Raw genomic sequence first — 11,784 nt, 5'->3', positions numbered from 1 at the left:
CAGTGTTGCTTCCTAAGTGGACCGTTTGATTTCACAGAAGTGTGATTGACTTGGAGTTACATTGTGTTGTTTAAGTGTTCCCTTTATTTTTTTGAGCAGTGTATTTGCAAAACCAGTTTTTGCTTTTTCATTATTGTCTATTGTGTGTAGATTGATGAGGGGGAAAAAACTATTTAATCAATTTAGAATAAGGCTGTAACGTAACAAAATGTGGAAAAAGTGAAGGGGTCTGAATACTTTACGAATGCACTGTACACACACACAAAGACACACAAACACTTGTGTACGCACACACAGACACACACAGAGAGAGACACACACAGAATTATCAAAGACCTTGAAAGCTATTTGCCAACCCAGTGGTGCTATCAGGTTCTGTCTGCTGTCCTTCAGGTGGAGTTGTCCATGGACTACAGTCAAGGCCATTGTACACACACACACTTCCATGGATTTCCTAGAGACATCTAGTGTAACAGGTTACACTGGCAAACATGTAACAAAAACAGGAAGGCGGTGTCTTGGCTGCACCTGCCAATCGTTCATTGCCACTGCTTTATTGCTTCATCTCCCATCCCGTGGCTTGTGTGGAGCACTGTATAAATAGCTGCCTTAGACCTAAGGATGCCACAAGCACGGTCTCCAGAACCTCTACTGTCAGCTAGCTGTGTTCTCTCTGCTAGGGAGTCAACACTGAATCTGACCATTAGACCTCTCTAAGGCAGCTTGTGATCTTTTCACTGCACTGGCATTTGCCACTAGCCTTTTGGAGCATCTTTAGCAACCATGATCATCACCATATCTTTGATTTGGGCAGTGGTGATTGGCTTTTGCTGCTGTCTGTGGCTTGCTCTGGGGATCCGCAAGAGGTAAGCAGAGACCCATGCATTGTATAGTAAAATGCCTTTACGTGTAACATTTTAAAAGATAAGAAATCAAATGTGGAATGTAGACAATAACATCATATAATGGAACTCATTGTAATAATAATAATGTAAGGATTTGGGAGATGTAGAATGTGGGTTATGTAGTTATATTCCTTTTAAGAAAACTAGAGAGCAGCTGACTTTTAATTGTTTTCTTTCTTGGAGGTTATATGGTTTTATTTGTGTCACCTGTCATTGCTCTTAAAACTCAGATTGCTTTCAAGTTTTGTTCACTGTGGTAGGTTTTTCATTTTTATTGAGACTAGTGTTGTTCACATGTCAAAAAATCCGGAGATAAATCAGCGTCTTTGACATGTGGTACTTTAAAACCAGATAGTTATGTATAAGTGGTAATGTTATTCTTAGATTGCTGCAGTGTCATTGGGTTTCACTCTGCTGGATGTGATTCATTACTTTCAAAGTTGTTTGAATTGACCTTGTAGTTTGAGTACATCTTGTTTTAGCACACACTTATTTATGCATTACTATGTTGTTGTTTGGGTTACTTTGTTGCTGTTTAAGTCAAGTGTTTTAACATCTCTTACTGTATGTCTAAACATCACCTTTGTGTTTCATATGTACAGCTATCTCTGTTGGCTTGTTTGGGCATTGCTTTATCGTTGTTATTATGTTAAATGTGTGTTGTTGCTCTTCCAGACAACCAGGTGAGCCTCCAGTGGAGAATGGTTTGATCCCGTACCTCGGCTGTGCCCTCCAGTTTGGAGCCAACCCCCTGGAGTTTCTCCGGAGCCGACAGAAGAAATATGGCCACATCTTCACTTGCAAGATCGCTGGCAAATACTTTCACTTCCTGTGTGACCCTTTCTCCTACCATGCCGTCATCCGCCAAGGCAGGCATCTGGACTGGAAGAAGTTCCACTTCTCTACCTCGGTCAAGGTAAGGACAAACCTACCTATGAATTGTTGTTCAACTAAACATTTGCTGATAATGAGTTCATATATCTATCTCTGTCAATCCAGACTTTCAAGAGTATTAAATTAAACCTCTCTCTGTCTCCCCCCAGGCGTTCGGCCATGACAGCATGGACCCCAGACACGGCTACACCACAGAGAACCTCCACCAGACCTTCTTGAAGACCCTGCAGGGCGAAGCCCTCCCCTCACTCATTGAGACCATGATGGAGAACCTACAGTCGGTCATGCTGCAGTCCGACACCCTCAGCCCCAGCAAGGACCGCTGGGACGTGGACGGCATCTTCGCCTTCTGCTACAAGGTCATGTTCGAGTCCGGCTACCTGACGCTCTTCGGCAAGGATCTGGGCAATGACAAGAATGCTGCGCGCCAGGAGGCCCAGAAGGCTTTGGTGCTCAATGCTCTGGCGAACTTCAAGGAGTTCGACAAGATCTTCCCGGCTCTGGTGGCCGGCTTGCCCATCCACGTGTTCAAGAGCGCCCACTCTGCCAGGGAGAACCTGGCTAAGACCATGCTGGCCGAGAACTTGAGCAAACGCGAGAACGTATCAGACCTGATCTCGTTGCGCATGCTTCTAAATGACACGCTGTCCACCTTCAACGACCTGAGCAAGGCCCGCACCCATGTGGCTCTGCTGTGGGCCTCGCAGGCCAACACACTTCCTGCTACTTTCTGGAGCCTGCTCTACATGATCAGGTATGTAGGGCTTAGGCTCATTCCCATCCTTAGTGTCTCCTCTATAGACTTGTGTCATAAGTTTGGCCAAGCTCACTCAATGTGAGACTAGTTAGGACAGACTAGGTAGGCCAGAAAGTGTTACAAAGAGTTTAGTCTCTGTTAACCCAGAAGTAAAATCTTGCGTAATGTGGTCAGCTGCGTGATTAACTTCTGTGTTCGTACGTGTTGAACACCCCCACCGGCTTCGCCCAATGCTGATACATAACAAGTAAAAAAATATATATATGTACTAATGCTGCTCGGATATCACACATCCCATTCAGTCCTGGCAGATTCTCTCGATCTACACGCAGAATCTTCCCACGGGAGATTACAAAGAGTTGAACTGAACAGAACAGTTAGTCCCGAAGAGAATACACAGAACAGTGCACACAGACACGGCAGTACAGTACAGGGCATCTGAGGATGTTCACTGCCAAGATAGCTGTTACAACAAGCTATCTTGTTCTAACTGCTGAATATAGATAATGTGCTCATTGTGGTGGAGTTAAGGCCAGAGTAATGTATTTTGTAACAGTCCTGTACAGTACATCGGAATCTCAACAATGCTCTGACTGCGACTTAGCACTGGCTCACAGTAACTCTTGCGATAACAGAGGTGTCAAGAACCACTGATTAAATACAGTTGGAGAAACATAGCATTCCCTTTGTCATAGAGCTGCATAGAACAAACTTATCCACCTCTACCAAAGTGCACGTTGAGAATATTGTGATTCATCAATCTGTATAGTCTGAACTTGATGGTTTTACTGACCCTCTATCTTGTCTTGTCTTCAGGAGTCCAGAGGCTATGAAGGCAGCCAATGAGGAGGTGAAGAAGATTCTGGAGAGTTCAGGTCAGCGTGTCGACCCTAGCAAACCACAACTCACTCTCTCCCGGGAGGACCTGGACAACATGCCTGTAATAGGTAAGGGGAAGTTGCAATATACCTGGTGAAATAAAGCCAAAATTATCTAATAAATATTGTAACTAAATCATGTTTGAGACCAAAGTCAAGCTATCCAGTGAAAATTTGATTATAAAGAGTAATGTCTTCTTGCCCTGCAGACAGCATCATCAAAGAGGCCATGCGACTGTCAAGTGCGTCAATGAACGTCCGAGTGGCTAAAGAGGACTTCCTGCTTCACCTTGACAACCAGGAGTCGTACCGCATCCGCAAAGATGACGTCATCGCCCTCTACCCCCAGATGCTCCACTTTGACCCCGAAATTTACGAGGACCCCTTGGTGAGTGATGCTCAGGCTCTTTCCTTTAAAGATGAAGGGGGTCTAGTATGAAGGCCTCATAACTAGGGCCAGTTTTACTTGACAGTACATTTTCCTAATACTCCTCTTTCTGTGAATCCATAGACCTACAAATACGACAGATATCTGGATGACAGCGGCCAAGAGAAGACAACGTTCTACAGGGAGGGGCGCAAACTGCGGTACTATTACATGCCTTTCGGCTCAGGGGTGACAAAGTGCCCTGGGCGCTTCTTTGCAGTGCACGAGATCAAGCAGTTCCTAGCGCTGGTGCTTTCCTACTTCGACATGGAGCTCCTAGACTCAGCCGTTAAAGTGCCTCCTCTCGACCAATCACGTGCAGGCCTGGGGATCCTGCAGCCCACCTATGATATTGACTTTAGATACAAACTGAAAACTCAGTAAGACAGACTCCACTGATCTACTTTCTCCATAATGTGAATTGTATATATTGGATATTTAAGAATTTAAGCCACAATGATCCCACTGGGCACACACTGGTTGAATCAACATTGTTTAAATTTCAATGAAATGACATGGAACCAATGTGGAATAGACGTTGAATTGATGTCGGTGCCCAGTGGGATGTAAATACACTGCGATGTATTGTTATAATGTATTTTTTAAGTTGATACAGAGGGGTTTGTCTTAGCCTCACAAAGGTAGCATTGGTGCCACAGTCCCATTTCAAAAGTGACATTAATGGAACTCCATATAAAATGTTATCAGTAATATTTACTGAATCTTCCACGTAAGCATCATTACTGTATCACGATTGCCAACCTCAATCTTTGAACTGTGAAATCATTCAACATTTCAGTTGTGCTTCTGTTTGTGACCTTCACAATCAGTAGTTGGTAATTACCCCTATTTACTGTGTTGTTGAATGGCTCTAACTGCACTGATTGAGTAGTGTAATGTACATTCTAGTTCCATTGACGTATTCCCAATGCTGGGATAAAATGATTGTATTATCTGTATTCATGTTTACTTTGATATACTGTACAAAACAAGTATAAAAACACATGTGATGTTTACTTTACAAAAGCAGTATAAAATCAATACATTTGTACAACGGTGTATTGTGCCATTCATTTGTTCATTTACCATTCAGTCATTACTTTGATCACTACTCACGCAAACATACACAAAGACAAGCCACACTCTCATGGTATAGGTCATTCAATAAACCTCTGATAAGGTCTCTCTCTCTCTCTCTCTCTCTCTCTCTCTCTCTCTGTGCTACATTGGAAGGTGTAGTACACCAGGTGCTGGTGTCCCATCTCAGGTCCATAAGGGCTTTGGGTTAGTGGGATTTGGCTTTTAATTAGAAGACTACTCTTGAAGTTAGACGATGCCAAGATTGAGTGAGTAGACCTATGGCACAATTGGCCAGCTCCTCTGTGCCCTGAAGTAACTTGTCCAGTCATCAGATCATAAAACAATGATTGTTACATAGATTTATGGATCCATATCCAGTGGTGTAAAAATACTTTGAAGTACTACTTAAGTAGTTTTTTTGGGGTATCTGTACTTTATTTTACTATTAATATTTGTAACTTCTTTTACTTTTACTTCACTACATTCCTAAAGAAAATAATGTACTTTTTACTCCATACATTTTCCCTGACACCCAAAAGTACTCGTTACATTTTGAATGCTTAGCAGGACAGGAAAATGGTCCAATTCACACACTTATCAATATAACATCCCTGGTCATCCCTACTGCCTCTGATCTGGTGGACTCTACTAAAGACACATGCTTCATTTGTAAATTATGTCTGAATGTTGGAGTGTGCCCCTGGCAATCCGTACAAGAAAATGGTGCCATCTGGTTTGCTTAATATAAGGAATTTGTGATGATTTATACTTTTACCTTTACTTTTGATACTTAAGTATATTTTAAACCAAATACTTTTAGACTTTTACTCAAGTAGAATTATACTGGGTGACTTTTACTTTTACTTGAGTCATTTTCTATGAAGGTATCTTTACTTTTACTCAAGTATGACAATTGGGTACTTTTTCCACCACTGTCCATATCTAGCTATTAGAGGTGGTGTCTACAACAAGGACACAGTCCACCAGCCATAACCATCCAAGGTCAGCTCTCGTCTGTCCCCGCCTGGCAGTGTATGTGTGCCAGCTTGGCAAGAGATCAACCCCAGGATGGTAAGAGAACTGGTAGGTACACTGTCACTGACACATTGTAACCCCGGCACAGCTATCCGATCATTATCAGAAACAAGAGTGTGGGCAACGCCATGTCTACTGAACTGCATTTTGCAGCATTCAATGATGGTGTATGATGTGGTGTCAGTCAGCTTGTCGAGCTCCCAATAGTCTGAGTAATAATCGACCATGATGAGGTAGTTGCTTTTGTTGACTGTGAGTAAGTCCATCCCGATCTTGGACCATGGGAGGGGAGGTATTTGGTGGGGGATGAGTGTCTCCTTTTGTTGTCTCTTCTGGATGGAGTTACAGGTGGCGTATTTGCTGATAAAGATCTTTATGTCCTCCATAATCCTTGGCCAGAAAACACTCAATTTTCTGTGGTGAGCTCCTCTTTGTACTTCCAGAAATCTTTCAGTGTGTGACTCATATCCTGTTTGGTTCCAGGCCAGCCATTGTTGATTTGTGTGTACAGAGCCTGAGACAGTGGGTCCTGGGAACGGTGTGCTTTGATTGACTCCATTGTCTTAGTTGAGATGTTGACATCAGTGGTGTGATCCACCTGTTCCAGGTCAGTTGTGGCCAGTGTTTGCATTTGTCTGTGGTTGATTGAGCTGTTCTGGACAGGAAGTCAGCTACATGTAGTTCTTTGCCTTGTTTGTATTGCACGTGGAGTTGGTATCTTTGTAGCTTTAGCAACATTCTCTGCAGTAACTTGTGTGCTGTGAGTAGGGTTTTCTTGAAGATCATCTCAAGCAGTTAGTATTTTTTAAAAGTTATTTTATTTATTTAATTTTTCTTATAAAAAAAAAAAAATTCTTTTTTTTGGTCATTTAGCAGATGCTCTTATCCAGAGCAACATACAGGAGCAATTAGGGTTAAGTGCCTTGCTTAAGGGCACATCGACAGATTTTTCACCTAGTTGGCTCGGGGATTAGAACCAGCGATCTTTCGGTTACTGGCACAACGCTCTTACCCACTAAGCTACCTGCAGCCCTGTTGCTGTGTATTGTGATGAAATCTCTGCCATGCAGATACTGGTGAAACTTGTCACAAGAAAAAACAATGGAGAGACAATCTTTCTCAATCTGTGCATATCTTTGTTCTGTCTGAGTCAATGTTCTGGAGGCAAATGCAACATGTCCTTTCTGTAGAAGGGCTGTGCCCAAACCTGTCTCACTGGCATCACACTGCAGTGTGACTTCATCATTCAGGTCGTAGTATTTGAGCACTGGGTGTTGTGTGACTAACTGTTTGATAGTCTCAACTGCTGTGTTTTTTATTTTTATTTTTTTATTTCACCTTTATTTAACCAGGTAAACCAGTTGAGAACAAGTTCTCATTTACAACTGCGACCTGGCCAAGATAAAGCAAAGCAGTGCGATAAAAACAACAACACAGAGTTACATATGGAGTAAAACAAAACAAAGTCAAAAATACAACAGAAATAAATATATATACAGTGTGTGCAAATGTAGCAAGTTATGGAGGTAAGGCAATAAATAGGCCATAGTGCAAAATAATTACAATTAGTATTAACACTGGAATGATAGATGTGCAAGAGATGATGTGCAAATAGAGATACTGGGGTACAAATGAGCAAAATAAATAACAATATAGGGATGAGGTAGTTGGGCGGGCTAATTTCAGATGGGCTGTGTACAGGTGCAGTGATCGGTAAGGTGCTCTGACAACTGATGCTTAAAGTTAGTGAGGGAGATAAGTGTCTCCAGCTTCAGAGATTTTTGCAATTTGTTCCAGTCATTGGCAGCAGAGAACTGGAAGGAATGGCGGCCAAAGGAGGTGTTGGCTTTGGGGATGACCAGTGAGATATACCTGCTGGAGCGCATACTACGGGTGGGTGTTGCTATGGTGACCAATGAGCTAAGATAAGGCGGGGATTTGCCTAGAATGTATTTATAGATGGCCTGGAGCCAGTGGGTTTGGCGACGAATATGTAGTGAGGACCAGCCAACAAGAGCGTACAGGTCACAGTGGTGGGTAGTATATGGGGCTTTGGAGACAAAACGGATGGCACTGTGATAGACTACATCCAATTTGCTGAGTAGAGTGTTGGAGGCTATTTTGTAAATGACATCGCCGAAGTCAAGGATCGGTAGGAAAGTCAGTTTTACGAGGGCATGTTTGGCAGCATGAGTGAAGGAGGCTTTGTTGCGAAATAGGAAACCGATTCTAGATTTAACTTTGGATTGGAGATCCTTAATGTGAGTCTGGAAGGAGAGTTTACAGTCTAACCAGACACCTAGATATTTGTAGTTGTCCACATACTCTAGGTCAGACCCGTCGAGAGTAGTGATTCTAGTCGGGTGGGCGGGTGCAAGCAGCGTTCGGTTGAAGAGCATGCATTTAGTTTTACTAGTGTTTAAGAGCAGTTGGAGGCTACTGAAGGAGTGTTGTATGGCATTGAAGCTCGTTTGGAGGTTTGTTAACACAGTGTCCAATGAAGGGCCAGATGTATACAAAATGGTGTCGTCTGCGTAGAGGTGGATCTGAGAGTCACCAGCAGCAAGAGCGACGTCATTGATATACACAGAGAAAAGAGTCGGCCCAAGAATTGAACCCTGTGGCACCCCCATAGAGACTGTCATAGGTCCAGACAACAGGCCCTCCGATTTGACACATTGAACTCTATCTGAGAAATAGTTGGTGAACCAGGCGAGGCAGTCATTTGAGAAACCAAGGCTATTTAGTCTGCCAATAAGAATGCGGTGGTTGACAGAGTCGAAAGCCTTGGCCAGGTCAATGAAAACGGCTGCACAGTACTGTCTATTATCGATCGCGGTTATAATATCGTTTAGGACCTTGAGCGTGGCTGAAGTGCACCCATGACCAGCTCGGAAACCGGATTGCATAGCGGAGAAGGTACGGTGGGATTCGAAATGGTCGGTATTCTGTTTGTTAACTTGGCTTTCAAAAACTTTTGAAAGGCAGGGCAGGATGGATATGGGTCTGTAACAGTTTGGATCTAGAGTGTCACCCCCTTTGAACAGGGGGATGACCGCGGCAGCTTTCCAATCTCTGGGGATCTCAGACGTTACGAAAGAGAGGTTGAACAGGCTAGTAATAGGGGTTGCGACAATTTCGGCGGCTAGTTTTAGAAAGAAAGGGTCCAGATTGTCTAGCCCAGAGGATTTGTAGGGGTCCAGATTTTGCAGCTCTTTCAGAACATCAGCTGTCTGGATTTGTGTGAAGGAGAAGCGGGGGGGGCATGGGCAAGTTGCAGCGGAGGGTGCAGAGCTGGTGGCCGGGGTAGTGGTAGCCAGGTGGAAAGCATGGCCAGCCGTAGCAAAATGCTTGTTGAAATTCTCGATTATTGTAGATTTATCGGTGGTGATAGTGTTTCCTAGCCTCAGTGCAATGGGCAGCTGGGAGGAAGTGCTCTTATTTTCCATGGACTTTACAGTGTCCCAAAACTTTTTGGAGTTAGTGCTACAGGATGCAAATTTCTGTTTGAAAAAGTTAGCCTTTGCTTTCCTAATTGCTTGTGTATATTGGTTCCTAACTTCCCTGAAAAGTTGCATATCGCGGGGGCTATTTGATGCTAATGCAGTACGCCACAGGATGTTTTTGTGCTGGTCAAGGGCAGTCAAGTCTGAGGAGAACCAGGGGCTATATCTGTTCTTAGTTCTGTATTTTTTGAATGGGGCATGTTTATTTAAGATTGAGAGGAAATTACTTTTAAAGAACAACCAGGCATCCTCTACTGACGGAATGAGATCTATATCCATACAGGATACCTGGGCCAGGTCAATTAGGAAGGCCTGCTCGCTGAAGTGTTTTTGGGAGCGTTTGACAGTGATGAGGGGTGGTCGTTTGACCGCGGACCCGTTACGGACGCAGGCAATAAGGCAGTGATCGCTGAGATCCTGGTTGAAGACAGCGGAGGTGTATTTAGAGGGTAAGTTAGTCAGGATGATATCTATGAGGGTACCCATGTTTACGGATTTAGGGTTGTACCTGGTAGGTTCGTTGATAATTTGTGTGAGATTGAGGGCATCTAGTTTAGATTGTAGGATGGCCGGGGTGTTAAGCATATCCCAATTTAGGTCACCAAGCAGTACGAACTCTGAGGATAGATGGGGGGCAATCAATTCACATTTGGTGTCCAGGGCACAGCTGGGGGCTGAGGGGGGTCTGTAGCAAGCGGCAACAGTGAGAGATTTATTTCTGGAAAGGTGGATTTTTAGAAGTAGAAGCTCAAGCTGTTTGGGCACAGACCTGGATAGTATGATAGAGCTCTGCAGGCTATCTCTACAGTAGATTGCAACTCCACCCCCTTTGGCAGTTCTATCTAGATGGAAAATGTTATAGTTGGGGATGGAAATTTCAGAATTTTTGGTGGCCTTCCTAAGCCAGGATTCAGACACTGCTAGAACATCAGGGTTGGCGGAGTGTGCTAACGCAGTGAATAACTCAAACTTAGGAAGGAGGCTTCTGATATTTACGTGCAGAAAACCAAGGCTTTTACGGTTACAGAAGTCAACAAATGATAGCTCCTGGGGAGTAGGAGTGATACTGGGGGCTGCAGGGCCTGGGTTAGCCTCTACATCACCAGAGGAACAGAGGAGGACTAGAATAAGGATACGACTAAAGACTTTAAGAACTGGTCTTCTAGTGCGTTGGGTACATAGAATAAAGGGGGCAGTTCTCCGGGCGTTGTAGAAAAGATTCAGGGCATTATGTACAGAAAAGGATATGGAAGGATATGAGTACAGCCTCCTGAGTGGCGCAGTGGTCTAAGGCACCGCATCGCAGTGCTAACTGTGCCACTAGAGATCCTGGTTCGAATCCAGGCTCTGTCGCAGCCGGCCGCGACCGGGAGACTCATGGGCGGCGCACAATTGGCCCAGCGTCGGGTAGGGGAGGGAATGGCCGGCAGGGATGTAGCTCAGTTGATAGAGCATGGTGTTTGCAACGCCAGGGTTGTGGGTTCGATTCCCACGGGGGGCCAGTATAAAAAAAAAAAAATGTATTCACTAACTGTAAGTCGCTCTGGATAAGAGCGTCTGCTAAATGACTAAAATGTAATGTACAGTTCAGGTAACCCTAAGCGTTGGGTAACAATGAAAGAGATAGCATCACTGGAGGCACCGATTGAGCCGGTCTCGGCGTGTATGGGGGGTGGAACAAAGGAACTATTTGAGGCAGTTTGAGAGGGACTAGGGGTTCTACAGTGAAATTGTATAATAAGAACTAACCCAAACAGCAATTGGCAAGGCATAATTGACATGGGAGAGAGGCATAAAGCAATCACAGGTGTTATTAGAGAGAGCTAAGACAACAACTGGTAATAGCGATAACGTTTGGGCTGAGAATAAACAGGACAGGGTACCGTGCAGCTGAGTGATCATAAGGTCCAGTGAACAGCAATATGTGAGTCCGAGAGCAGTTCAAATTGGTGCTTCAGCACAGCTAGCAGGGAGCACAGTTGTAGTTTGCGTGTGCTAGTGGGGCGGGGCTGGCAGATGGATGTTCGTGGTCGTCGCAACGGGAAGCCTGTTGAAACCACATCAGACGATTTCGTCGGCAAACCAGTCGTGTTGGATCGGCGGGGCTCAGTGTCAACACTAGGAGGTCCCGTCCAGTTGACAGAGAAGTAGATAGCCGGGAGATGGGCCTGAGGCTAGCTCAAGGCTAACTGGTGCTTGCTATAGGGCAATGGTAATTAGCCAACAACAGGTTGCAGCTAGCTAGCTGGTTGCGATGATCCGGCGCTAGGGTCCAGTGATTCCGGCAGAAAGTCCAATAAGC

General features: G+C 44.4%; 1 protein-coding gene across 1 annotated transcript; it reads left to right on the top strand.

Annotated features, from left to right (window-relative positions):
- The first annotated feature begins 591 nt into the window (after positions 1-591).
- LOC311147256 (cytochrome P450 7A1-like) lies at positions 592-4,920 on the top strand. The gene is made up of 6 exons (XM_084183926.1): positions 592-866; positions 1,581-1,821; positions 1,949-2,553; positions 3,373-3,503; positions 3,644-3,822; positions 3,946-4,920. Exons 1-6 carry the CDS (start codon positions 784-786, stop codon positions 4,243-4,245), a joined length of 1,539 nt encoding a protein of 512 aa, XP_084040052.1. The 5' UTR covers positions 592-783; the 3' UTR covers positions 4,246-4,920.
- Positions 4,921-11,784: the final 6,864 nt, after the last annotated feature.

This window comes from Coregonus lavaretus, assembly GCF_964263955.1.
Source record: "Coregonus lavaretus genome assembly, chromosome: 19".
In the NCBI taxonomy this organism is placed as follows: Eukaryota; Metazoa; Chordata; class Actinopteri; order Salmoniformes; family Salmonidae; genus Coregonus; species Coregonus lavaretus.
Note: the sequence above shows the minus strand (reverse complement) of the source record. Positions and strands in the feature narration are given on the sequence as shown.

Coding starts and splice junctions, on each gene's coding strand:
- LOC311147256 (XM_084183926.1), top strand. CDS start 784: ATGATCATCACCATATCTTTGATTTGGGCAGTGGTGATTGGCTTTTGC. Junction 867..1,580: donor GCTCTGGGGATCCGCAAGAG/GTAAGCAGAGAC, acceptor TTGCTCTTCCAG/ACAACCAGGTGAGCCTCCAG. Junction 2,554..3,372: donor AGCCTGCTCTACATGATCAG/GTATGTAGGGCT, acceptor TCTTGTCTTCAG/GAGTCCAGAGGCTATGAAGG.